Below are 27,034 nucleotides of genomic sequence, written 5' to 3' on the forward strand. Positions count from 1 at the left end.
TTGCTCTTTCTACAGGAGGCTTTCTTTAGATTACCTGGTTGGCAGCCATTGGAGAGTTGTTCTTCACCCATTCTTCCACAATCTTGACGACAGCGCGGAGGATTTTGGCATCGTTTGACTTCTCAATGAGGGATGTCAGAATAGCTTGGATGAAGTTTTTCCTCATTTCCATGCTCATCACAGCAAGGCGGGTTTTCACCAAGTCCAAGCTCAGCATGACCAATTCACTTGTACCAGCTGCAGAGAGAATCAGAATTGAGCCCCACACATTATTTGATAACGTACATGATTATTTAGGGTTTTTTGGTTGGAAACCATGTCTGAATCTTCCCTAGTTTTGGGCACACTTTGAAACGGAAAGCCTTCAAAACCCAGTCCAATCCCTATACAGTATTAAGGAAAAACATTACTGTAACACTCAGCTTAGCCTTGCTAACAGGGAGTTGCAAGCTATTACCTGTGTTTGCTTCTGCTGCCCCTGCCTGGGACTGTTGGTTTAAGTGTTCCCTCACCATCTTCTGGAGAGATCGCATGAAGACTGAAATCAATCTGTCTATGTAGCTGGGATTGTTGCTGCATGCAGACTTCAAAATCATTAAGGTACCTGAAACACGTACACACACAAAACCCATACATTAATGAAGATAATAATAATTAAGGGGGGGGACATTTGTGGATGTCCTACTTTGAACAAGGCAATCAAGCATTGCTTTTTACTGTGGAGGAGCAGTTCAAAGATATAAACCAGGCATAGGCAAACTCGGCCCAACTACAATTCCCATCAGCCCTGAACACTGGTCCTGTTAGCTAGGGATCATGGGAGTTGCAGTCCCAAAACATCTGGCTGGGCAAGTTTGCCTATGCCTGATATAAATTTTAACAGGGTGGGTGAGTTCTGGCAACCATCTTTCCTTCCAATGAGTGACTCCTCTCTAACAGAGTTACGGACTGGACAGTCAAATGGCTCAATATTGGTTCAGCTCCTTTCCAAAGTCTCCTCCGCTGTCTACTTCGCATCAAAGCCGACTTCACCCACACCGAACCTTAACTGGTGTTACACTATAAAAACATATATTCCTCTATCCTCGCTAAATTCATTTCTCCCCATTCAACCCAACAACTACTGCCTAGTCTGTAGGCAGTCTAATATAGGGATTGGAGCTCCCTTGTACTGGAGGAAAATGACTGCTCCCATCCCAGCATCCCATCCCTTCATGAGATGCTATCTTTCCCATGGCTCCACATCCCATTCCCATGGCTAGTTCAAATCTCACTTGCCCATTCCTACTCTTTTAACCACAGTTTATTAAGCCGAATGCCTAGTGAAGTCATTTTCATCTGAATGTAACCAATCCTGGTCCCATGGCTAGTTCAAATCTCACTTGCCCATTCCTACTCTTTTAACCACAGTTTATTAAGCCGAATGCCTAGTAAAATCATTTTCATCTGAATGTAACCAATCCTGGTCCTACCCAGAGTGGACCGGCTGAAATTAATGTCCATGACTAACACAGGTCCATTAATTTAACGGAGCCTGCTCAGAGTAGAACTTGGTTGGATACAACCCAACCTGTAGACCGGTATATAACAAGATCCCCCAGCCCAATCAATGAACGGTGGAATATTGTTCAGTACAGTATACAGCAAAATGTTTGACCAAGAAATTACCAGTAGAAACAAGCCAAGCGCTCTCTGTGAACGTTCAAATGACTTCTGAACATTTCCCAGGGTAGGTCTTGCATCTGACAACTGACGAGGCTCTACTGAATGCAAAACAGCCAGACTGCTATCTACAGGGCACCTCCTGCCCTCACACCTGCGGCAGGCCAAACGCTTCCGCTGTCAAAACCCAGCCACTTAATCTCCAAGGCTCTTGCTATCAAGCCATAACTCAGTAATTCTGCAGAAATCCCCCAAATGATTTAGACACTCCAATTTTGGTAGCCAAGAGATTAAATAACTTATTCTGCTTATTTCCCCCTACGCCTCAGGCTCCTGCCTCCCTCTCAATAAAGAACGCTTGTCATTTTGCATCTTATAAGGGTATGCACTTTGCTTATGGACTTGCTGGGGGTTTGGTGTCCTCAGTAACATTGTGTACTACCTGGGGGGGTGGGGACAACAACACTAGGCTCTATAACCTTGGAGTGTTCTGGACAAATGATAAGAAGTATCTTTCTTGGTTAGTGTGTTCTACAGCACAACCTGACACCTGACAAATAGGCAATTCCCAAAGTGAAATTACATCTGTCTACCCAGATCACAGGCTAGGATAGTGAAGGACATTTGCCATTTAAAGCAGCCAGCTCTCCAAGCCATTGCAATTCCAGGCCCGCGTTTATTGACAGAAGCAATTCTGTGGCAAGCTGAGGATAGACCCAACTTGCCAAATTGTTTAATCATTTCACAACACATCCGTGCCACCCGCTCAGGCACTTTGACAAGAGACAAAAGGGAAACCCACCCCCTGCTTGTTTAATCAAAAAGTTAATATGTGAATGAAAGAGGAGAAGCTTATTGCGGATGCAAAGGATGAACAGAATACATTCAGCATTGTCTCTGAAACAAGTCTATTGTACTGGAAAACAAAGGAACAGAATAGGTCTGGCGATCGTGTGCAACTTGCGGCCAACATATAAGCTTATTAGTTTGAATACAGCGGTACCTCTGCTTGCGAACAGGATCCGTTCCAGAGCCCTATTTGCAACATGAGCAACACGTAACTTGAAGTGCCGCATCTGCGCATGTGCGCGACGCGATTCGACGCTTCTGCGCATGCACGTGGTGTAATTTGACGCGTCTGTGCATGCGCAAACCACTGAACCCGGAAGTAACCCGTTCCGGTACTTCCGGGTTTGGTGTGTTCGTAACCCACACCAAACACAACACGAAGAAGAATGTCGGGGTTTGGGTGCTGGAGCTCCTCGTGCACGGCCTTGGACTGGTTATGCACGAGGTACCAGTTGCGGGGAAAGCGGCCAGCGTTCCGCGTGCTTTTGAGCACGGTCGCCGGCCAAGCCTCACAATCTGAAGGAAGTTGAGTAAGCCAATTGATGACTCCGAAGGTTTGTGAGTTCCTAGTTGCCTTCTTAGTGAAAAGTTGCCTCGTGAAAATAAATATACCCTGACTCTGAATAGATGGACCAGTTAAATGAAAAACATAATTTTACTTTACTCCCCCTATTTCCCCAAAGGAAGACAGACACCGGTTGTATCTTTAGTGGCTTCGGCAGAACCCGCGTAGGCTCGTCCCCTAAACTAAGTTCTCCTAAGCTTAAAGTCCCTGCGCGCCCGATCTTCCGCGAGGCTAGCTAAATAAAACTAAAACCGAAATATCTTCCGCAATTCTAACCCTAGGCTAAACCTAAAGAAAACCTAACTAAGGCTAAACCGAAATGATCTTCCGCGATCTAACTCTAACTAAAAGAAAAACCCATCCAACCCATCCAGCCCGCTCCTAATCCCTTAAACTAAACTTGACTTCAACTAAAACCCAACTAAAGCAAAATGGAAAAAATGCACGAGTGTGCCTAACCCAAAACTGAACGTGAACGTGAACGTGAACGTGCCTAAGCGGGGGTGCCTCTGCCTTTTATTAGGGAACTAACGTGACATCATCATCAATGCCTCAACCAATAAAATCACTGTTGCTGCCCTCCAAAAAGGCGGGAAGCAAGTTTAACGCTCATTAACAACTTTGAACATGACCGGAACTATAAAATAAAGGCGGATTAATCTCCTAAATGAACCACACTATTCATTCATGCTTTCACTTTCGCTTTTGCGCGTAGTTATACAAAAAATAGATCTCGAAAAACCTCATTAAATAACCAAATAAATATGAATCCATGGCGGATCCGTGAAACGTATTCCGACAGAAGAAGAAGAAGAAGAAGAAGAAGAAGAAGAAGAAGAGGAGGAGGAGGAGGAGGAGGAGGAGGAGGAGGAGGAGGAGGAGGAGTTTGGATTTGATATCCCACTTTTCACTACCCGAAGGAGTCTCAAAGCAGCTAACATTCTCCTTTCCCTTCCTCCCCCACAACAAACACTCTGTGAGGTGAGGCTGAGAGACTTCAAAGAAGTGTGACTAGCGCAAAGGTCACCCAGCAGCTGCATGTGGAGGAGCGGAGACGCGAACCCGGTTCACCAGATTACGAGACTACCGCTCTTAACCACTACACCACACTGGTATGACTGTAGTGCTTTTGAAACAAACTAGGGGGATGAAGCTAAAGATTGTGTTGGTTATTTTGACCCAATGTGTGGATTTTAGCCTTTATTACTTTTGTAGCTCTTGGTCACGTGAAGCACTTCTCCCTGCCCACTCACTCTCCAATATGATCTCCTCCTTTGTGACTCCTCCAACTTGCTTAGTCTTCTCCTCTTGTCATCATTCCTCTGGGCTCTGGAACCACTAAAACCTTTCCAGCTCCATTCTCCTAGCAATCCTGCATCTACTGGCCAGCTGCCTTCTAAAGTCTGCTCTTCCACAATTCCAGAATTAAACAACCTAGTGCCCTTCAGAGGTCATAAGACTCCAATGGCCAGCATGGCAGATGGTAAGGGAGTGGTGGCCCTAAAACCTAGAGGGCATCAGGTTGGCTATCCCTAGGGCTCTTGGTCCATCTACCTCCTTGGGTCCTTCTGCCTGCCCTGCCCCTGTAAAGCATCAGAGCTGCTCAACCAATGGCAGCGAGAGAAGAGCAGCCAATCGTTGCCAGAGACCTGCACATTACACTCAAACCATTGTCCTGGCTTATCAATCATGGGTTTTGTAAATACATTATAGAAGCGATGGGGGGGGGGGGATTGAAGAAGGAGACCACACTCCTACAAGAGAAAATGGATCTTGTCAGCCATGCCAAGGCAAGATGAGCATATTGGAAAGAATTCATTTTTAAAAGCAGAGGTGGCCTTGGTGGAGAGGCTCTGGAGGGGGCAGGTTTGAACAGTTCAAAAGGAACATAAAGCAGGTCAAAAAGCTTAAACTGTCTTTGACATGAATATGTTTGAAGCTATTAAGCAGCTGGGCAGAATAAATATTTCATTCATTAACACTTGATGGCTTCATTCATAAAAAAACACAGATTCCCAAGGAGAAGCCTATTCCAATATCTGCTTTCATTATTTTTCTTGAGCCATCTGCTAGAGGATCATGAATGCTCTAGCCACATTTCAATAGCCACTTATGATCCATTAAGTGTCAGATTGCAATATTCAATGTGTGGGTGGCAGCTTATCTCTTCCTTTTTAGTTTATCGTACTATGGCACCATTTGTTCATAAAGGCAGACGTGAGGGCAGCTTGTCCCCCACCTTTATAGAAACCAGAGACAACCCTAGAAGCAAAATTAATCTAAGAACCATAGAATTATAGAGTTGGAAGGTACCTCAAGTATAATCTCTAGTCCAACCCCCCTGCAATGCAGGAACATGCAGACAACCCATATGGGGATCAAACCCGAGACCTTGGTGTTGTTAACACCATACTCTAACCAACTTCGGACACTGGCTATCTACTGAAACTGCAGGCATATCTAAACAAGAAAATTAGCAGTGGCCAAAAACACTGCCTATTAGGCAGAGCAGGTGTAGCCAACATGGTACTCCCCAGATATTATTGGATTGCAACATGAATCTTCCCTGATCAATGGCCATACTGGATGAAGTTGATGGGATCTGGAGTCCAGCAACATCTGGAGGGCAGCATTTTCCAACCCTGAGGGTCAGAGTGCCATGCTAGGGCCAGATCCACATTCAAAACCTCACTCAGCCATGAAACACATCAGGTAATTTTTGTGACACACACACACATTCCATCTAACCTAGCACAGATTGTTTCTGTGATGATAAAATGGAGGAGTACTAGGTAAACTACCCTGAGCTTCTTGCAGGAAAAGACAACATTTTTAAAAATGTAAGAACATGAATGCTAACAAAACCCATGCTTAAAATAAAATCTATCAGTTTTTACAATTGCTATCAAATTGGGTTCTTGTAATTAATGTAAGTAGCAAATCTCTTAGATAGATAGATAGATAGATAGATAGATAGATAGATAGATAGATAGATAGATAGATATTATTACGGCCATTGGCCCATTGTGCACAATTTTCCAAACAACATATATATACTTAGCCTTTCTACTTAGAACTTCGAAAGGACTTTAAAGTAACAGACTAAGCAGTAAATTTACAACATAAAACATCACCCCCTATTTATAAAATTATAAAAACATCAATTAAGGTAACACATAATTACATCCTGAGTCATGATTTAAAAGGAATGTCCAAACCGCCCAGAAGTCCGTTTTTCTTCTTTTGGGATAGGGCGGTGAAGCAAATCTCTTAAAGATTTTTTTTTTTTATAATAAATTTTTATTATTATTTTTCAAATATACAACCAATTAATTCAACATCTAATACAAATTATATCCCATAACTCCGCCGAGTTTGACTTCCCTCCCCCACGTCAGTCGGTTTTGTAGTCCAATCTTATCGCACAGTTATTTTATTCCTCCATATTAGTCTCTGTCAAAGGTTTATTCCAATCCTACCAGTGTCTTCAAACTTCCTCTATTCAATCTTAGGTACTCCACAAAATTACTCCAATCTTTTTGAAACCTCGAGTCATCCTGGTTTCTGACCCTGCCAGTCAGTTTTGCAAGTTCAGCATATTCCGCCATCTTCGTCTGCCACTCATCAATCGTTGGTAATTCCTGTAATTTCCATTTTTGGGCAAGCAATGTTCTTGCGGCAGTTGTTGCATACATGAACAATCTTTTATCTCTCTTAGCTATTTCATCTCCCATCAAACCCAATAGGAAGGCTTCAGGTCTTTTTGGGAAAGTGTATTTAAACATCTTCTTAAGTTCGTTATAAATAGATTCCCAAAAGGCCTTAACCTTACCACAAGTCCACCACATGTGATAAAAACTCCCTTCCTCCTGTCTACATTTCCAACACATCTTAAAGATTATGGGCAGTGTTCTGCTAGTGCAAGCACACCTCAATTTTTCCTAACTCTCTGGAACAGATTTAGGACATGTGCAGAAAGAAAAGGAGGAAGCGAAGTTCTGTTACACAGCCCAAAGCACTTACACTAGAACAGTTTAGCTGAATATCTTCTTTGCTGCTTTCATAATGCTTAAGCTTTAAAAAATATTTGACAATATATGATCAGGTCAACTGGCCGAATCTGTTTTGACCAGTCAAATGCCCAGCCCTAATAATGTAACGCACCAGGAACTTACCAAAGAGTTGAGAAGGATTGGCATTTGTAGCTTTTTCATAATTAGTAAGTCCTTCATAAATAACTTTCCCAACAGCTGCATAGAGACACTCCAGTTCTTCATACTTTGAGGCAACACTTGAAGTACCTACGCCACAGTTAACAATAAACCGAACACAAGATAGATTCATATGTATTTATTTCTGCTGACTTTCATTCAAGCAGTGAGCACATGGACACAAATGCCCATACCTAATTTTACACTGCTCCTAGTAAATTCAACCCCTGGCCTGAAGTTTCCCATCCCTGATGAAGCTTGCTGAAGACCAAGCTTCCTCAACCTCAGCCCTCCAGATGTTTTTGGCCTACAACTCCCATGATCCCTAGCTAGCAGGACCGGTGGTCAGGGATGATGGGAATTGTAGTCTCAAAACATCTGGAAGGCCGAGGTTGAAGAAGCCTGCTGAAGGTTTTCTCGAGAACCTGAAAGCTTGTCCACTGCTTTGTGGCATTTTGGTGGGCCTAATAAAGATATTGCCCTCTTGTGGGACTTTGAATTCTCCGTTAGTGAGTTTCTGCAGTAGACTGAGGACTTCTCTTCACATTTCCCACTTGAAATGTAAAGAGTTCACAACCTCTCAAGCAAGGGGGGGGGGGACAAGCAAGGGGGGGGGGGTCTCCACTGTTATACATTTCTCCCAGTTGCAATTTTAAGACTACTTCCTCTTCCCTCTCATCCCGTTAGCTAAAGTCTAGCTTTACACCCAATTTCCCTTTCTTGTCTTATTAAAATAGCCATGTTTAACAACTGAAAAACTGCACCTTCAAAGCAGAAAAATGGTAATTGCAAAAGACATTAAATTTACGACATGCATTCCTTGAGCCAAAGTAATAACTGCCACAGGTTATTAAGTTTTTATGCCACTGGATAATGATGTATTTCTCATGATTACTTATTTCAACTTTTTCTTTTAATTGGGGTTGAAAGTGCAAATATATATTTTTTTAAAAAAAAAACAGTCCATAAAAAACCGGCACAAATGAAAGGATCGCATATTTGGGAGATGTTTTGCCCTTTCCCCCTGGTCACACAAGGCTTTTTTCTAAATATATAAAGCGGGGAGCAGGGGGCTGCCCCTCCCCAACATACTTGGTTCTGTAGGAAAGTTGCTCATTAAGCGAGAAAGGAGGCTGTGGACAGCTCTTAGAACTTTGGTGTTTCCACATGTCATGCAAGAGGCAATCCCTCGCTGCAGAGGTTTGAAGCTACTCAGAATAGCTGGAGACTGGAGTACGGTAAGGAGGAAGCTGAGAACCTCCAATCCAGTACAGATGTTGGCAAAGTTGGCCTGGTTGGGCTGTTCCTGGAATAAGACATCAAAAGACAGATAAAAGATTAGCAGTCTCTCCCACTCTACCATACTCACATACATGCACACAAACCCCACATACAAGAAAGTGACTTCAGGATTTAATGTGAGGGTTTTAATTCTTGCATCAATCATTAAGGAGTGTGGTGGAGTCTCCTTCTTTGGAGGTCTTTAAGCGGAGGCTTGACAGCCATCTGTCAGGAATGCTTTGATGGTGTTTCCTGCTTGGCAGGGGCTTGGACTGGATGGCCCTTGTGGTCTCTTCCAACTCTATGATTCTATGTCCAAACATTTCAGGGCTGTGCGGCAAAATACACTCTATTCCTGAACAGAATATGCTGTTTGAACATGGTCAGAATCACATTTAGAATACACACATGGAAGGGAGGAGAGTGGGATTGAACCACGATCTCCATTTCCAACCTCTTTACATTTGTTGGTTGTGGTCACATGGTCTGAGAAACTACAGTCTTCATCCAGGTAGAGAGACAACAAACTACTGAACACCTGGAGGTCAGAGATGGGGAGCTGACTTTGTGATCCCACTTCCTACACATCCCTTCCGACTAACCAACACGTTTTCTCCATAGTCAAGCGAACTCTCTGAAAAGAAGCTGTCGTTCCACTGAAGCACATAGGAAATCCAAAACTATTCTATGATTTATTTTTTGTCCTTAATATTAAAGAATAATACACTATTAAAAGTAGGGTTCTATTGTTCACTTGATTTTTAAAAAAAGATTCACTGAAAAGATGTTAGGAAGCAGATTTAAAGCAAAAGCAAAGACTTTCCATTCACTAACATATTCATAACTGCTGATAGAAAGCCCCATTTAAAGAGACCTTCCTGGGGTTTTTCTCTACGTAAGACAGAATGCCTCTACAGGAGTAGCCAGCGTGATGCCTTCCAGAAGTTGTGCTACAACTCCCATCATCCTTGATCATTGGCCATGCCGGACTGGGCTGATGGGAGTTGCAGTACAACAACATCTGGACAGCAGCACATAGGCAACCCTTGATTTAAGATGCCAGTTGCAACACAGGCACATGTGGTCAGTATACTTTTTGCTTCTGCAAATTTACTGACATGCCTGGCTAAAATTCATGACTTTTAAGATTTTTCCAGTAACAGTCTTAATTAAAACATGTAAATAGGTATACTTCTTGGGTAAGAAAGGTTTGTTTTCATTCCTGCATGTATGCATGCCCTAATTTTTATCTCCACCACCTCCATTTGGACTTCAAGAGATTGTTACAAAAGTAAATAGGATAGTCAGTACCAGGCTCCAAGTCAAATTCCCCTTGACGATACTCTTTGAATGGAAGCCGGCCATTTACCACAATTTAGAAAGGAATCAAATAAAAATTTCTCTGGGTCAGTAGCTTAAGAGTGACCTTGTCCATATTTTGACTTCAACTGCAGTGTGCAGCTGGAATCTCCTATACGAGCCATCTGGAGCTATTCTCTCTGAAAGTCCCCCCCCCCCTTACACGGCAACTCCTCTCTGCTTGTGACTTTTCATGGCCTGAACTGTGCAAGCTGATTTGAGAGGCAGGGGAGACCCTCACATGTAGATGATTTCACTATGATGCTGGGCAAGTTATCTTAAATAATTTTGTTGCCGGTTTGCAGGGGACAAGGATCCCCTAAAATTCCTGGATGTCAGGTTCTCCCCATCATTTCTGAAATTTGTAAATGTGGGGATTTGATCATCGAATGTAGCAAGGCGTCCTCAAACCTGGGACTCCAGCTGTTGTTGGATCACAACTCCCATCATCCCTGACCACTGGTCCTGCTAGCTAGGGATGGTGGGAGTTGTAATCCTTAATAAAAAAAGTCCTTAATAAAAGCTGGAGACCCAAGTTTGAGAAACATTGCCTTAAAAAATAAGTCAAGCCAGCTTCCTCAGGAGCTTGGCTTAGACTTAAGAGCTGCCATCAAAGAACAAAGGCAGGTGATTACACAGTCATTACCCTGACGAAACATGAGACTTTCAGCATCAGACAAGAAAGGGAGAGTGTCAGGTTTACAGGGGGATTGATGTCACCACAGGAGAAAGTGCCTTTAGCAGGAGCCTTTTGAAAGGGAAGTTGCCAGAGTGATATTGGGGGGGGGGGGTTGGATACTGGAAGCGGAAGGGGAAGTGTTGCTTTTCTGCAAAGGCTTCTGGGAAGAAGATGGAGGAAATGGAACTCAATGTGCACTGGTTGGGAGAGGCTGCACCAAAAGACAGGCCCACGACCGGCTGCCGCTCTGGACCAAAGCTTGCTGAAGCTATGAGAGAAGCAATGAGATACGCTTTTGGGGTTTAATGTTCTGCGCCCCCTCCACTGAAGACTTTAGGTATAAATATACGTAAAATAAACCATATTTCTAAATTACAGGTAGGTAGCCGTGCTGGTCTGCCATAGTCAAAACAAAATAAAATAAAAAAATTCCTTCCAGCAGCACCTTAGAGACCAACTAAGTTTGTTCTTTGTATGAGCTTTCGTGTGCATGCACTTCTTCAGATATTTCTAAAGACACTAATATCTGATGTTCATCTTTCCAAAGCAATAAATTATAATCATCATCGTCATCATCGTCATTTATATGCTACCCATCTTACTGGGTTGCCCCAGCCACTCTGGACAGCTTCCAGAAATAAATTTAGAACACAATGAAATGTCAAATATTAAAAACTTTTCTATATAGGGCTGCCTTCAGATGTCTTCTAAAAGTTGTATAGTTGTTTATCTGATGGGAGGGCATTCCATAGGGCGGGCGCCACAACACAACCCTTGGCTAAGTGCCAAGGCCCCTGGAATCCATTGCTACCCCTCAGCAGAGATTGCTGTGGCCCGTAACAAAATAAATAAAGGCTCTACATTCAGAGGACACTCAATTACTTGTGATCTATGAATCTTCCAATTATTCTACGGAAGCTGACATTCTTACCACATCTGTAAAAAGATCTGCCATAAGGGCTCCACCTTTCCAACATTTAAATGTATTAAGGAAGACTGTTGCGTTAAACTGGGCTGGCGCTAAGTACCACTGATGGAACAATTTATAGCAATTCCCCCCCCCCAAACTGAGGGTTTCAGTGATCCTGCTTTGACGGAGTGAAATGATTCGTAATCATTTCTAATCCCTACCTTTACACCAGGGTGTGCTAAAGCACAATTTGCAGAGGACCACTATTTCACACGTTACGAGCAATTGCTCTTCAGGTGCCCCTTCCTGGCTAACTCCAGAAATGAGCAACTATTAAATAGGCACCTATCCATTTCACTTAAAAAAAGCAGTGGGGGTGACATTGCTATGATAACGTGAGATGTAAGAAGTAACCATACTAAATATTCTGCTGCTTTTCTTTCTCCCAGGTGAGAAATTACGTTCCCCCCCCCCCCCATACCCTACCCTGGAAATGAAATCTCTTCGCCCCTTAACAATATATGAAATGGTACCTCTGATGTGCACTTAAGGAGACTGGCACATTGGTCCTGTTCAACTGGGATTTTATCAGAGGGGCCATTGCTCTGTCAGAGTTTGCACCCAGGTTCATTCTCTGGTATTTCCAGGTGAAAGAATCAGGCAGCAGGTGATGGAAAAGACCCAAGATCCCAGAGAATGGCTGCCAGTCAGAGCAGAACATACAGGGTTAGATGGAATCATAGCATGGGAAGGGACCCCCAAGAGTCCTCTAGTCCAAACCCCCTGCAGTGCTGGAACCTCAACTAAAGCATCCATGGCAGATGGCCATCCAACCTCTGCTTAAAAACTTCTAAGGAAGGAGAGCCCACAACCTCCCAAGGGAGTCCGTTCCACTAACAGCTCTCACTGTCAGAAAGTCCCCCCCCCCCGAATGTTTAGTCGGTATCGCCTTTCTTGTAACTTGAAGCCATTGGTTCGAGTCTGACCCTCAGGAGCAGGAGAAAACAATCTTGCTCCATCTTCCATGTGACAGCCCTTAAGATATTTGAAGACAGCTATCCTATCCTAGCTCCTAGCATGAGTTTGGCCAAACTGCGGGAGGCAGTGAAAGACAGGCGTGCCTGGTGTGCTCTGGTCCATGGGGTCATGAAGAGTTGGACACAACTGAACGACTGAACGACGACGACAACAATCCTATCTCCTCTCAGTCTCCTCTTTTCCAGGCTAAACATACCCAACTCCCACAACTGTTCCTCATAAGGCTTGGTTTCCAGACCTTTGATCATCTTGGTTGCCTTCCTCTGCGCATGTTCGAGTCTGTCAATATCCTTCCTAAATTGTGGTGCCCAGAACTAGACACAAGACTCCAGGTTGGGTCTGACCAAGGCAAAATAGAGCATGACTACTACTTCCCATGATCTGGACACTATACTTCTGTTGATGAAGCCTAGAATAGCTTTAGCTTTTTCTGCTGCTGCTTCATACTGTTGACTCATGTTAAGCTTGTGGTCCACCAAGACCCCTAGATCCTTTTCACATGTACTGCTAGTAAGCCAGGTGTCCCTCATTTTATAGTTGTGCATCTGGACAAAGAGCCTAGCCTGGTATATAAAACAGCTTCCAATGTTTTTGCTCGTCTCTTCATCTTTATACACATAATTCCGTGTCAACATTTGTCAACCACAGTGGAGCAGGCTGTACAAGTAACCCACACTGGGCAATGTATAATTGAGTCTGAGAGTGAAGAAAATTTGTATAGCTGCTGCACATACACGCTGCATCTTTATGTCCTCTGTGTCCAACAACAGAATGACTGAACCCAGACGTCTGCCATTCAGCAAGCTTGCTGATCCTTCTTTAAATCAATTCCATTTGCCTGATACCAAACAGGCCTCCAGTCAAAACGATCTCCCTTCGAGCAGAGGAAAGCAAGACTCCCTTTTTATTTGGCTCCCAATGTGTGCTGCCTTTGTTGCACGACACAAGAGCTTCTGACAAGTGCTAGAATAATAGATATGCATTCAATTATTCAGAGCGGGGAAGGTAGGCCAAAGATAACTCTTACAGCGCTGTGTAATACTGTTTCATTTGTAAGAAGGAAGACAATGTGCAGAGTAGCTGTTAAGTAATTCAGTTTGATCTTCCCCAGTGCAACTAACATTCGTTACTAAGCGCTGAATTTTAATGGGAACGCTCTCCAGTTGACTTATAGAGCAATCAGAGGATGGCATGTAAAAAAGCTGTAGGTTTTCTTCTAAAGTCACCATAGGGGAAACGGCTGAACTCAAAAGCCAGGGTACCAAAGAAATCAAAACAAAAACCCCACAGCCAGTGACCTGCAAGAAAAAGGTTAACCAGCAGTTCAGCTGATGTAAGATGAAGAAGCTCAAAAGTTAAGCATCCATCACAGGACAATGAATCGTAGCTCAAAAAACCACCTCGACTGCAACCTGGAAATGTGAATGCATCTCCTGCTATGAAGATTGCTTTCTTTACAAAAAAAAAGAGTGTCTAACAAACATATCCAAGAAAAGAACTGTGATATAGTTCTTTGTTTGAGTGACCCAATTTCACTGCTGAACAAACATTTGTGGATTGTCTTCCAAGTGTCGAGCAACCATCACCATCCCAAAAATAGAAGCGAGGGAAATGGCAACTACCCTCCACTCGATGAGAAGAGTGCAGGGTCTCTCTCTCTCTCGCCTGTGTCCCAACCAGAACCACTAGTGGTCAAAGTCGATGAGAGTGACAGCAACATCTGAAGGACCTAAGGCCCCCCAACCCTGTTAAGAGTGATGGATCATAACTGAGGAGACCTCAGCCCATAATCCACTCAGCCATGAAGCTCATTTGGTGACCCTGAGTTAAGTCACTCTCCTGCTCACCTACCTCACAAGGTTGTTGTGAGAATAATCTTGCACATTACTCTGAGCGCTCATTAGAGGAAGAGTGGGACAAAAATGTAATAAAGATATAAAATGTTGTTAAATTATCAGAGCCCTGAAGGCCCAAGAGGGAGGAAAACACATGAAAAGTACCAAGGTGAATGCCCCACAGATCCCTTACATCACAAATGACTCCCAAAAAAGTAGGTTTTTAATGTCCAACTACAATTTGTTGAGTAAAGGGAGACAGGTGAGAGAGCAATGCCTCCACTTCTGAACCACGTAGCAGTTACCTAAAATCAGGCCCATGCAGACTGGGGGAGGGGCAGCAAAGTACAGTGGAACCTCGATTTCCGAACGTAATCCGTTCCGGAAGTCTGTTCGACTTCCAAAACGTTCGAAAGGGCTGTCAGCAAAGTGAATGGAGAAAATTGAGAAACGCGCCTTGGAAGCCATTCAACTTGGAAAACGGAAGCATTCACTTCCGGGGTTTTGGCATTCAGCTTCCAAAACATTCGGCAGCTGAGACATTTAAAAACTGAGGTTCTGCTGTACACTTGCTCTGGGCTTTGGAAGGCTAAGCTGGGAAGCAGCCGGGGGGGGGGCACCAGTGACTGGCTGTTTTTTGTTGTTAACTTTGAGTTTATAACTTTATTTTAACAAGACTCCCATCCCGGACCTCAGACAAGTTCTGCATGGGCCTGCCTAAAACGTAGCTAATGAGAGCAAAGTAGAAGAGCTTATTTTCTCTCTGGCTGCTCCTTTTACCTCTCTAGGGAGTCCTACCTTGCATATAAAGACCCATAGCTGGTACACTGTGAAAGAGACCATTGTGTCAACGGATTCCTAGCGTTTTCAGGACTCGGATGTCTGTGCAGTCTGAAAATAAACTATGAACTCAACTATAGCCTAATTGCCACATTTTGCAATGCAAGCCGCAGTCAAGAGATATTTATTTTATTCATTAAATAGACATGTATAGTATAAGCTCTATGCTATACACACCAGCTAATGAATAAAATAAATATTCCAGACTGGTGCTTATAACGCAAAATGTGGCAATTAGCATCCAAACACAGCAATGGGTAAGGCTATTGCTCATACCACTGGTATTCATTAGGCAGCTGTTAAGGGTCAATTTGGATGCAGAACATGTTTAATGAAACACATTACTGGTGTGGATAGATGTTTAAAGATACGAGCTTCCGTCTCCAGCAGCTGTCCACATTTTCAGATTACTTTTGCATGCTTCAGACACACACATCCCACCACAGTCGCACAGCCTAGTTTCCAAACCAATTCTCCCATTTTCCAGCTCCTTTCTACACACATACGTGCAGCAGCAGTGTCAATGTTGTTGTTGTTGTTGTTGCCGCCACAGAGGTGTTTGGCAAGGCTGACCTCAAGGATACAGAAAAAGAGCCAAGGGAACAAGGCTTCAACAACATCCCTGTAGGAAACACAAGGGCGCCAGGGCACCTTTCTTGACACATTCATTCAGTCGTTCATTCATCAAATCTATAGTGTCTTGTCTCCTCTCTAGGCAATGCTGCTCAACAGCGGCTAACAAAGATCCAATCTATAAAATGCAATAAATAAATGTGTATCCAATTAGGTCCTACTCAGAGCAGACCTATCAAAATTAAGGGACCAGAGATAGACATGTTGGTTAATTTCAATGGGTCTACTCCAAGGAGGGCTAGCACTGGATACAACCCCAAAACAACTTTTAAAAGCCAAAATATTCTGAACAGAAGTAAAGCCAAAAGCCAGCTGAAAAAGCAACAATGGCATTGTACATGTCAGAAAGGAAGAACTTTGAAAGAAACTGAACCAGAACTTGAAGGTGGTGCCACAGAGAAAGCCGCTTTCTGCATCTCCACCAACCTTAATTCAGAAGACAGAGGCATGCGCAAGTGCCTCCCCTCCACAACAAAAGGCCTTAACAGGCAGGCAAATTCACATGGGAGCAGGTGGTCCTTCAAGTAGCCTATTCCCAAACTACAGTGGTACCTCTGGTTAAGTACTTAATTCGTTCCGGAGGTCCGTTCTTAACCTGAAACTGTTCTTAACCTGAAGCACCACTTTAGCTAATGGGACCTCCCGCTGCCACCGCACCGCTGCTGCACCATTTCTGTTCTCATCCTGAAGCAAAGTTCTTAACCTAAAGCAGTGTTTTTCAACCTTTTTTGGGCAAGGGCACACTTGTTTTATGAAAAAAATCACGAGGCACACCACCATTAGAAAATGTTAAAAAAATTAACTCTGTGCCTATATTGACTATATATAAAGTAATTCTCTTGAATAGGAATCAAATAAACACAATTTTTTCCCACGGCACACCAGGCAACATCTCGCGGCACACTAGTGTGCCGTGGAACAGTGGTTGAAAAACACTGACCTAAAGCACTATTTCTGGGTTAGCGGAGTTTGTAACCTGAAGCGCATGTAACCCGAGGTCACTGTGTACCAGACAAAGTGAATTTCCAAACCAACTGTGAATCCCTAAAGAGGTTCCTTGGGAGGTTGGGCAAGGTTACCTACTGTCTATACCGTCAGCTGAGAGCCTCCACACTTGCTGAAAAGTATACATTGTGCATGTCCCCATTTACTTTTTTTAGTTACTGTAGATATGCTAACTCTTCCCCAGTCCACGAAGAATTTGCAACCAGCAAGCCTTCACCCCACCTCAGCAACAGACAACAACTGCATGGCAGCGAGATTAATGCAGCCTTGTAGATAAGCCACAAAGTTACTGGCCTGCTAAGAGGCTAGATTACTGCATTGCCATGTTGGATGCAGAAGAGAGGGAACCATCTTTTCTGTGTCCAGCATAGATATCAGTCACTAAGCAGAGGTAAATAACAATAATGTTGTTCTAGGAAGTGTGCTAACAGAGGAGGGTCAGAGGTGAAGGACTGACTTTTCTTCCACCAAGCTGGAGGACACAAAGAGTGTTGCACCCCACTCGCTCACTCGTACTGTATTTTATTTCCTTATTGCCTAGGAAGTTGTTAAATGCAAGGCTGGGTAAGCAATAAGGACAGATGATTGGAAAAGGAATACAAGGGTAGTAGAATCTTCTTTCTCTTGCTCTCACAGTAGTGATGAGGAAAATTCTCCGGGAGCTCAACATTAAAATAAAAATAATACTTGCATAAAATATCAACATCTCATCAGTGTTACAATGCAAAAACTAGCACTCATTTCCAATTCTCAGTGGTTGACTTTTTATCCTAATCCTGGTGTCAGGAACAAAGACAAGAGTAATTATTTGAGACTACAAATCAATTCCATTAAGCTGAACATTTACCAAGTCATGGCATCAAATTAAATTGGCAATTAAATAGGCTAACATGACATTTCAAGTTCTCTACAGCGAGCACCACACAGTTTACCTCAACACATTCTCAGGATCTTCATATATATATATATACATATATATATATATATATACACACACACAGTGGTACCTCGGGTTACAGACGCTTCAGGTTACAGACTCCAGAAATAGCACTTCGGGTTAAGAACTTTGCTTCAGGATGAGAACAGAAATCGGGCAGTGGCGGCGCGGCGGCAGTGGGAGGCCCCATTAGCTAAAGTGATGCTTCAGGTTAAGAACGATTTCAGGTTAAGAACGGACCTCCGGAACGAACTAAGTACGTAACCAGAGGTACCACTTTTTGTGTGTGTGTGTGTGTGTGTGTTAATGAATCAATACAATGGGTGCAACAAGACAACTATTAACACATACAGGGTACTTTATTAAGCATTTAATTATATTGTTTCTTACTGATGCCTCACAAAGTTGTTTAAGGCTGGAACATTAACTTACCACAGTCATTAGCAGCTTATCAAACCACTGCAGTTTGAGCTCTGATTTCGGCCACATGTCTGGTCGTAAAGCTGTCTTCAGAAGGTTGACACAACGTCGAGAGAGCAGTTCTCCTGGAGAGCCAGCCGTGTTTGAGTTGTCATTTACCTAGAAATTTAACAAGAAAAATTACTAAGCAGCAAGTACTATTATTGTTGTTGTCAATATTATAACAACAACAGCAACAGTAATTTCTATACCACACTTCCTCTAAGGATCACAGGGCAATTTACAATATAAAAACACATAAACAGAAAAATATATACCATGGTAACAAACAATACCCCGCCCCCAAACATAGAGAGTTTAAAAGGCTCTGCAGAAGTTGCTGGACTATAACTCCCATCATCCCACTGGCCATATTGCTTAGCACTGATGGGCATTGGAACCCAACCACTGCAGGGCCCTAGGCTGCCCATCCCTGCTGCCCATCCTGCTTCTGTGTGCCATAGGGGTTGCTCCCCAACTAGAAGGCACAAAATGTATAAAAGCACTCCAGGGCCCAGAAGAAGAGCAGATTCACCCCACAACGCCTGCTTCAGTGGTGGCCCAAAGGACACAGGAGGTGGAAGGATGTGCCTGTTTGGACAGAAGGGGCAAAGTAGGAGAAGACCTCCTAGAGGTGGAGGTGGAAGGAGATCTCCCAAACCTACTCCGAGATTTGCGAGGTCTCCTCCATTTCTGGGCCCTAGGATGCTTCTTATGCATTTTGTGTTTTCTCCTGGCAAGGCAGCAACCCCTATGATGCACAGAAGCAGAAGGAATAGCCTCCTGGACCTCCTTTTGGATAAATCATCTCCCACAGGGCAGCCCCCGGTGGCAGCAGCACCAAGAAGGCCTCACTGTACGGTCCAACATGGCTGGTACTGGAGAAAGCACTCTTCTAATTGCAGCTGCTCTGCTTACAGTTTAATTACAGAGCACAGTGTCGGAATACGAGATTAGCAGAAACAAAGTGGAGTTTGGTGTGCTCATTCTAAGCTTTTATTAAGCAGTGTATACAGGAGAAAGTGATCATGGCCTCCTCTCACTTCAGCTCGGAGAGAGAACACAAAGTAAAAAGTACAAAAACACAACAGAGTGGAAGAGATAAGGCTAGCTTCCGTTCTCAGGCTGCCCAAGCCTGGAAAGTAAACACAGACGTGTGATCTAACAGTCACAAATCAGCAAGGAGGAATGAAATGCTAACACACAGTTCCCCGGCCTAGTCTTTCTCATCGCCTCCTTCCTATCCTAGGCATCCCAGTGGGGATGAGAAGCAAAGCATTCTGCAGCCTGCAAAGAAGTCCTACTCCACACTGCCCATGAAAAGTCCAAGGGAGGAGAAGAGCATATGGAACCCTGCAGATCTCCCTTCAATGGAGCAGTGGTGTTGTCTTTTTCACACCAATCAAGCAAATCATACTGAACGTGAAGTGCACAGTACCTGGCAAGCAATTCTAATGAGGAAGTTGATGACCGTATCCGTGTGTTGCTTGTCAATGGGCTTTGAAAGGAGCGCATCAGCTCCAGGCAGCGATTGGCTGCGTCCGAATACCTGAAGAAGAATAAAGTAGAACATCTGAAAGCACATTTGACGTGAAAAGGGCACAGCAATTTGCTGCGTCCTTGTTGAAACATGCACAGCTCACCGAGAAGAAGATATGAAAACAAGTACAGGTATAGTTGAATTTTGTCTGCAAGGAAATCAGGGGAGGGGGGAATGTGACCCTTACTGCACTTATTGCCCCCGTCGCAGTCCTGAACCGCTTCACTTCTTGGCCTGAATCGACCGAAAGCCCCCTCTTCACAGCAGATGAGGCGGAACTGGCTCCTTCGCTACTGGAACCCTGATCCATATCGGAATCCGGCTTTTGGGGAGGTGGGGAGAGAGAGGAAAGAAGAGCCAAAGAAATTGAACTCAATATGGGATTTCTATAGAAAGGCCAAGGATTCCATACCAGACAACGAAACAGCTGGAGTCCTCTTACCTGCTGATCTTTGATTCTTTGCAATTCCCATTTGATGACCACTTCTGCCAGGTCCACAGCCAGCTTCCTTTGCTCGATAGTAACACTGGGAGTGAAGCCCAGTCTCTGCATGGCACTCACCATGTGCTGCACTAAATGGTGCCTCACCGGATAGTAAACCTGTGGAAATTTCCCCCATAATTATTGATATAAACATATATATTTATACCCTGCCTTTTACCTGACAGGGACTCAAGGCGGCTTGCAGATAAAATAAGAACAGGTAAAAACATAGGGGGGGGGGGGAATCAGTAAACACAGTTAAACACACATAATTACAATGAAAACAACATGGCACCAGTCATTTCATTAAAAGCAATCAGTTCCCAAAAGCCTCCTAGAATAAGGAGGACTTCACCTGCCAGCAGAAGGACAGCAAGGAGGGAGTTAATCTAATTTCTCTAGGTAAAGGTAAAGGTAAAGGGACCCCTGACCATTAGGTCCAGTCGTGTCCGACTCTGGGGTTGCGGCGCTCATCTCGCTTTACTGGCCGAGGGAGCCGGCGTACAGCTTCCGGGTCATGTGGCCAGCATGACAAAGTCGCTTCTGGTGAACCAGAGCAGCACACGGAAACGCCGTTTACCTTCCTGCCAGAGCGGTACCTATTCATCTACTTGCACTTTGGACGTGCTTTCGAACTGCTAGGTGGGCAGGAGCTGGGACCGAACAACGGGAGCTCACCCCATTTCTCTAAGTAGGGAGCAACGACCAAGAAGGCCCTCTCCTGCATCCCTACCAAGCATCCTCTGAGGGTGGCAGGACCGAGAGAAAGCCCCCCACCCCCAAGCATAGGGCTTTCTAGGACATAACCAGCACTTTGAATTGTGCCTGGAAACAGACCAGTAGTAGAGCTGCCGTAACAAGGGAGTCATATGTTTCCTAGAACCAGCCCAAGTCCACGATCTGTCTGTGGCTCTTTGAGCCCGTTAAAGTTCCTAAACACTTTTAAAAGGCAGCCCCACATAGAGCATGTCACAATGGTTATCTCCCTATATAAAGTTCATACCTTCTGGAAATATGATTTATCTTTCAGAATTAAGAAGGAAGAGAGTTCTCTCTCCCTTCCTCCATTCTCCTGTCACTGGAGCAAAATCAATGGTAAATACAGGGGCTGAGAAAAAGATGTACAGTGGTGCCCCGCTAGACGAAAATAATTCGTTCTGCGAGTATTTTCGTCTAGTGGGTTTCTCGTCTAGCGAAGCGACAATGTAAACCACGGTTTTCGCTAGACGAAAAAAATTCGTCTTGCGAGGCAGCCCCATAGACTTTTTCGTCTTGCAGGGAAGCCTCCCGCTAGACGAATGCCTTCGTCTAGTGAGTTTTTCGTCTAGCGAGGCATTTGTCTAGCGGGGCACCACTGTAATCTATATGTTCCTGGGAGGGTGGAGGAATTAGATATGGACCCCATCGTTGTGCTTCCAATGACATTGGGACATACAGGAATCCGATATACGCTCAGAAATTATACCAGAGATATTTTCCAAGTTACAAAAAAACAACAACCACATTTCAGTGACTTCCAAGCCTTGGGACACCCATCAGAGCAAATCTCTGAATAACCCTGCACCACACCACCTGAATGGCCAGAATGTGCCCTTGAAATCTGATAATGCTGCTTGCTTGCGGGCAGGGGGAGGGGTTCATGGCTGTAATGTAGCATATTGTGTAAAGGTAAGAGAGACATCCATCCTTCTGCCCACTGGAAGGTAGGTTGCACAGGAGGCAAAGTTGTGCTTGTAGTGTACAAAGTTCCCCACTCCTGTGCTAAACAGCGTTGGCAACTAGGTATTCATCAGGTGTGGGCCAATGTTGCTTTTCAGTCCAGGAGCCTCAGATTTTTCTAACTAAGCTGATGAATATGCTTTACAGGTTATGCAGCTGGGAGCCATCTAACTCTTCCTCCTCAGTTCAAGCTGTGCAAAGCAGGCCTAGGGACACACTGATTCCGCCAGTGCCTTTGAAACCTAGTAGGGCCAGAGCATTACAAGGAAGAGAAAAGCCAAGCTTTCTAGTTTGTATACTGTAAGCACCTCTGGCCAATGGATTACAGACCACTTTCATCTCAGGTTTGCGATTCTCTCTTGAGCCCACAAACAGCTCAAACCTTTGGGGTATTACTCTAAAGTGACAATAGCGCTCTCGCAGTAGCTCCAAATGACCAGAAACGCTGGGAGAGGGAGTGTTCACTGGACCAAGAGCACAACAGTTCTCGTCCTGCACCAAAATTACTCCCCTGGGCCCTCAGAGGCAATCCAGCCTGAAAATCAACACAAAGTACCCTTATGAAGTGTTCTGTGCTGAAACGAGCCACTCCAAATTTGATTTGTGTTCTCTGGCATTTAAGAACATCTCAGAGGGTTTCTGTGTGCACTGAAAATTTATGCCATGCAAACACCACTGATGAAGTTATTTGGGTCAAGGCCAACCCTTTGCACGACCACTTTGTGGCATATTGGGGTGGGGGTTGGCGGCACGCATCTTAATGCCTAGTAAGAGACAGAGAGAACATTATGGCTGGCATCGTATCCATTCATTACACTGTTAATCAATTTTGTGTGAGGAAGAAGCTTTTAGACTGGCCACTTGCTCAGAAGGAGCTCAACCAGTAATCAGACCGGATGAGAGGCTGCAAGTTCCCAGTCCCCTCCCAATCAATGGCTTATAACCCTCAGAGGGGAGGAGCCCAGTGATGGCAGACGGGGGGGGGGGAGAGAACTGGTGGGGCAGGATAGGTGCGGTTTTCAACCTTGTCCCCTGGTGAGCAGGATTTCTTTGGTGTAATGCTCTCCACAGGGAGGCTCGCCCTGGCACCTTTGTTTCATACCTTTAGGCACCAGAAAAAAACATTCCTCTTCTCCTGGGCCTTTGATTAATTAAACAACCCATGGCCTTTTAAACTGTGCTGGTGGGGTGTGTTGTTTTCGTAGGTATTTTTGTGTTTCTATGCTGTAAACCACCCTGTGATCTTCAGATGGAGGGCTGTAGAGCATTTTAATAAATAATAATGATAAATACCTTGAAGTGCTGGACTATTAAATGCAAAATATGCACCAGCTGGGGAACGGTGTGACCTTCTTCCACTATGATTTTCCTTGTCCAGTGGGTCAGCATCTGGTGGCCATCTTCCATCCGGGCAGGCACTGCTGGCGTCAGAATAGCCATGGCTTGCCGGACAATGGCTCGTGCCTCCATCGCATGGGCCTTCAGGAGGCTGTGAAACACCTGAAGAGGAGGATAACACAAACAACTGTATAAAATAAAACCCAGAAAAGGAAATAAAGGTACTACAATCCATAGGTTTTCAACCAGGGGGGTCTGGACCCACGGCTGAGTCGAGAGGCTACACCAGGTGAAGTGTGCCAATGTTGCTGTTGCCATGTTGGATTACAACTAAGCCTACCTAGACCAAAGAAGGCGTTCTCAGTAGTGGCGCCCTCCCTGTGGAATGCCCTCCCTTCAGATGTTAAGGAGATAAAGAATTACATAACTTTTAGAAGACACCTGAAGGCAGCCCCATTTAGGGAAGTTTTAAATGTTTTTTATATATGCTGTAAGTCACCCAGAGTGGATGGGGAAACCCAGCCAGGTGGGCAGGGTATAAATATTATTATTATTATTATTATTATTATTATTATTGCTACTGCTGCTACTGCTATTACTACTACATGTTGTGTCTGGGCCAAGATATGTTACTCTGATGAGACACACGTTTTATCAATTTATATGAATGCTGCAACATACTATTTTTTCATAAGACACATATTTCTGGCCAATTACATGCCCACCTTCCTATATCTATCCTGAGAGAGCTCTGTATGTAGCGGGGACATCCTGTTCACTTTCCAGTGTATTTCTGTGGCTTTCTAAAAAACTTCTCCCAGCATGCAAAATCAATAGCTTCTCAGCCTTTCGGCTAAGGTTAAGTGTAAAAAAAAACAAAAAAAAAAAAAACCCACCGCTTTTCATTTAGTAGTAATGCTAAGCTACACTGCTCTGCGAACTCACATTTTAGGGTTAACAATGTGCATTATTAAGTATAAATCAAAAGTGCAAATATGAAAGTGGATCCCATGTGGTACGATTGTAGGTCAGAGGTGGGTTTTGGGTCCAGACCAGTTAAAGACCACTGTGTATAATTGATAATTTGGCGCTTTTTGTAAAACTACCAGGCGGACAATATAATAGAGGAACAGTCATTTTATTTCCATCCTCCCATGTACTGGAGTGTCTACTCCAAGATCTTTCCAGCTCCCTGGAATCTTCCTCCAACCACAAGTACCTGTACTATGATTTTCAAAACACACTTGTCCAGGAGGGTTAGACCAGGGGTCCCCAAACTAAGGCCTGCAGGAAATTATCCGGCCCCCGAGGACCCCCGCCGGTGCCGCCACCCGCTCTTACCGGCGCGGCGTGGCTGCCCATCTCCGGGGCGGAGCGGCACCGGAAATAGCTTGTGCACAAAGCGTCATTTCCAGTGCACTTCCGGGTTTGCGGAGGCCCATGCACACGCGCACAAGCTATTTCCGGTGCCATGCCATGCCGCAAAAAGCAAGTGTGCATGCATATGGGCACGCCCTCCCCCGCCCTCCACGCGATCGGCACCAGAGGAACTGGCCCGAGGCCAGTTTGGGGACCCCTGGGTTATACAACTGGAAGAACGGATTTGTCCACAGAGTTGTCATCATCACAACATTATCTTTGGCCCACTCGTCTGAAAGCTGCACAAACAGTATAAACTGACCACCATTCTCATCATCGTGAATATCTCAAAACCCACCAGCCTTTATGTTTGTAGCTAACACTCTTCCCCACCCCTGTCCTAATTAGGAGAAGGGTGGTCTATAAATGAATCATTAAAAAAAAAAAACCTATCTCCGAGGGCCTTCTGGCGGTTCCCCCACTGTGAGAAGTGAAGTTACAAGGAACAACGAAGAAGACCTTCTCAGTATAGTGACGCCCGCCCTGTGGAACGTCCTCCCATCAGATGTCAGAGATAAACAACTATATGACTTTTAGAAGGCTTCTGAAGGCTGCTTTGCAATGGGAAGTTCTATTGTTGGAGTGTTTATTGTGCTTTTAATATTTTGTTGGGAGCCGCCTGGAGTTGCTGGGGCAATAATAAAATTATGATTGTTGTAATGTATTTGGTGTGTATGTAGCCATATATACGGCCACCAACTTAGATGAATTCAAAACAGGGTGTGACAAATTCATGGAGGACAAGGTTATCCATGGCCGCAGGTGGCAGTGGTTCTGAATGCTAGTTTTAGAAACCACAGGAGGTGAGGTGCTCTTGAGCTCAGCTCCTGCCTAAGGGTTTTGCACAGGCATCTGAGTGGGCATCGTAAGAAAAGGATGCTGAGCTAACTGGACCTTTGGCAAGGAAGGTGCTCCAGAAGGTCATAACCACAGCCCAAAAGATTATTGGTCATCCTCTTCCATCTTTGGAAGAACTATACAGTTCCCGTTGCCTTAAAAATGTAAACAATATTTTGCAATTAATCACCAAACTTAAAACCATGGAGAGACCTGGTCTGAACAAAGACATTGGATTCTTATTTCATTATACATGACAAAGCCATCTCACCCCTTGCCTTTCCCTGTAAGACCCTGTAAAAATTGCAGTCGTCAACAGGTTTTCCACACCTATCAGCTGATCACCCATTCCCACCAGCCTTCTGAGTAATACCCCTCCCCACTCCCTCACTATATTTAAGGGTCTGGGACTTCTGTTTCAGTGTATCTGAAGAAGTGTGCATGCACACGAAAGCTCATAACAAGAACAAACTTAGTTGGTCTCTAAGGTGCTACTGGAAGGAATTTTTTATTTTATAATATTTTACAGGATCCATCTCATCCTGGATATAGTCTTTTTGCACCACTGCCTTCGGGCAAGAGATATAGAACAATTAAATCAAGAACAAATAGATTTTAAAAAAACAGTTTCTATCGAAGAGCTATAACCATCTTAAACAGGGGTCAGCAAACTTTTCCATCAGGGGGCCGGTCCACTGTCCCTCAGACTTTGTGGGGGGCCAGACTATATTTTTTTTGGGGGGATGAACAAATTCCTATGCCCCACAAATAACCCAGAGATGCATTTTAAATAAAAGCACACATTCTACTCATGTAAAAACACGCTGATTTCCAGACCGTCCGTGGGCCGCATTTAGAAGACGATTGGGACCCCGATCTTAAATGCTGTAACTAGATAATATGACCTTGGAGAGTTGTGATGGGTGTGTATGTATGTGCAGCTGAAATTGTGTTTTTTGTTTTGCTTTTATGGGATGGCATTCAATTTTGCTGTACAATGACAATAAAGAAATCTTATCTTATGATGTCCACTTAACATGGCTACTTAACCAATGTCCAGTTTCAAAGAATGAGGGGGAGGGACACACAAAAAGATTGTGGGCACGTTTCAAATATGAATCTACACACACACATTACCTGTAAGACTATCTTCTTGTGAATGGCGAACTTGGCGATGATGTGTGCTAGCAACAAGTGTCCACTGTATTTGCAGGCTGGATCCACGCATGCCTTCGAGAGCAGGCAGGGCCAGGCAAAGGTCATGAGGCGCCGCAGCTTGCTGTTCCGGTTCTTGTTGTTGTCGTGAATGTGGTGCGGCGCATGCTCCACGAGAAGAGTGGCAAACTGCAAGAGGTAAATCCTGAGCGAATCGAGCATGTCAGCTTGCTTTTCTGGATCAAGTACCTGACCCCAAAACAGGAAAAGGAAAGGAAT

The 27,034-nt window shown here is 44.3% G+C and overlaps 1 protein-coding gene across 6 annotated transcripts in view; it reads right to left on the reverse strand.

Moving 5' to 3' along the window:
- The window catches only part of TRRAP (transformation/transcription domain associated protein), a 175,689-nt gene that overhangs the window by 92,508 nt on the left and 56,147 nt on the right, over positions 1-27,034 (reverse strand). For 2 of the 6 annotated variants that reach the window (XM_033166488.1, XM_033166486.1), the window contains 10 exons: positions 26,738-27,004; positions 23,300-23,506; positions 20,246-20,404; positions 19,991-20,125; positions 19,702-19,812; positions 18,237-18,383; positions 8,380-8,593; positions 7,252-7,377; positions 458-604; positions 35-237 (listed from right to left, as the gene is read on the reverse strand). In XM_033166488.1, coding sequence (XP_033022379.1) covers positions 35-237; positions 458-604; positions 7,252-7,377; positions 8,380-8,593; positions 18,237-18,383; positions 19,702-19,812; positions 19,991-20,125; positions 20,246-20,404; positions 23,300-23,506; positions 26,738-27,004 — 1,716 coding nt within the window. Of the gene's footprint in view, positions 1-34; positions 238-457; positions 605-7,251; positions 7,393-8,379; positions 8,594-18,236; positions 18,384-19,701; positions 19,813-19,990; positions 20,126-20,245; positions 20,405-23,299; positions 23,507-26,737; positions 27,011-27,034 lie in introns of all 6 variants that reach the window. The other 4 variants (XM_033166487.1, XM_033166483.1, XM_033166484.1 and 1 more) reach the window with 3 other exon arrangements.

The sequence above is a fragment of the Lacerta agilis genome, chromosome 13 (genome assembly GCF_009819535.1).
Source record: "Lacerta agilis isolate rLacAgi1 chromosome 13, rLacAgi1.pri, whole genome shotgun sequence".
NCBI classification, from domain to species: Eukaryota; Metazoa; Chordata; class Lepidosauria; order Squamata; family Lacertidae; genus Lacerta; species Lacerta agilis.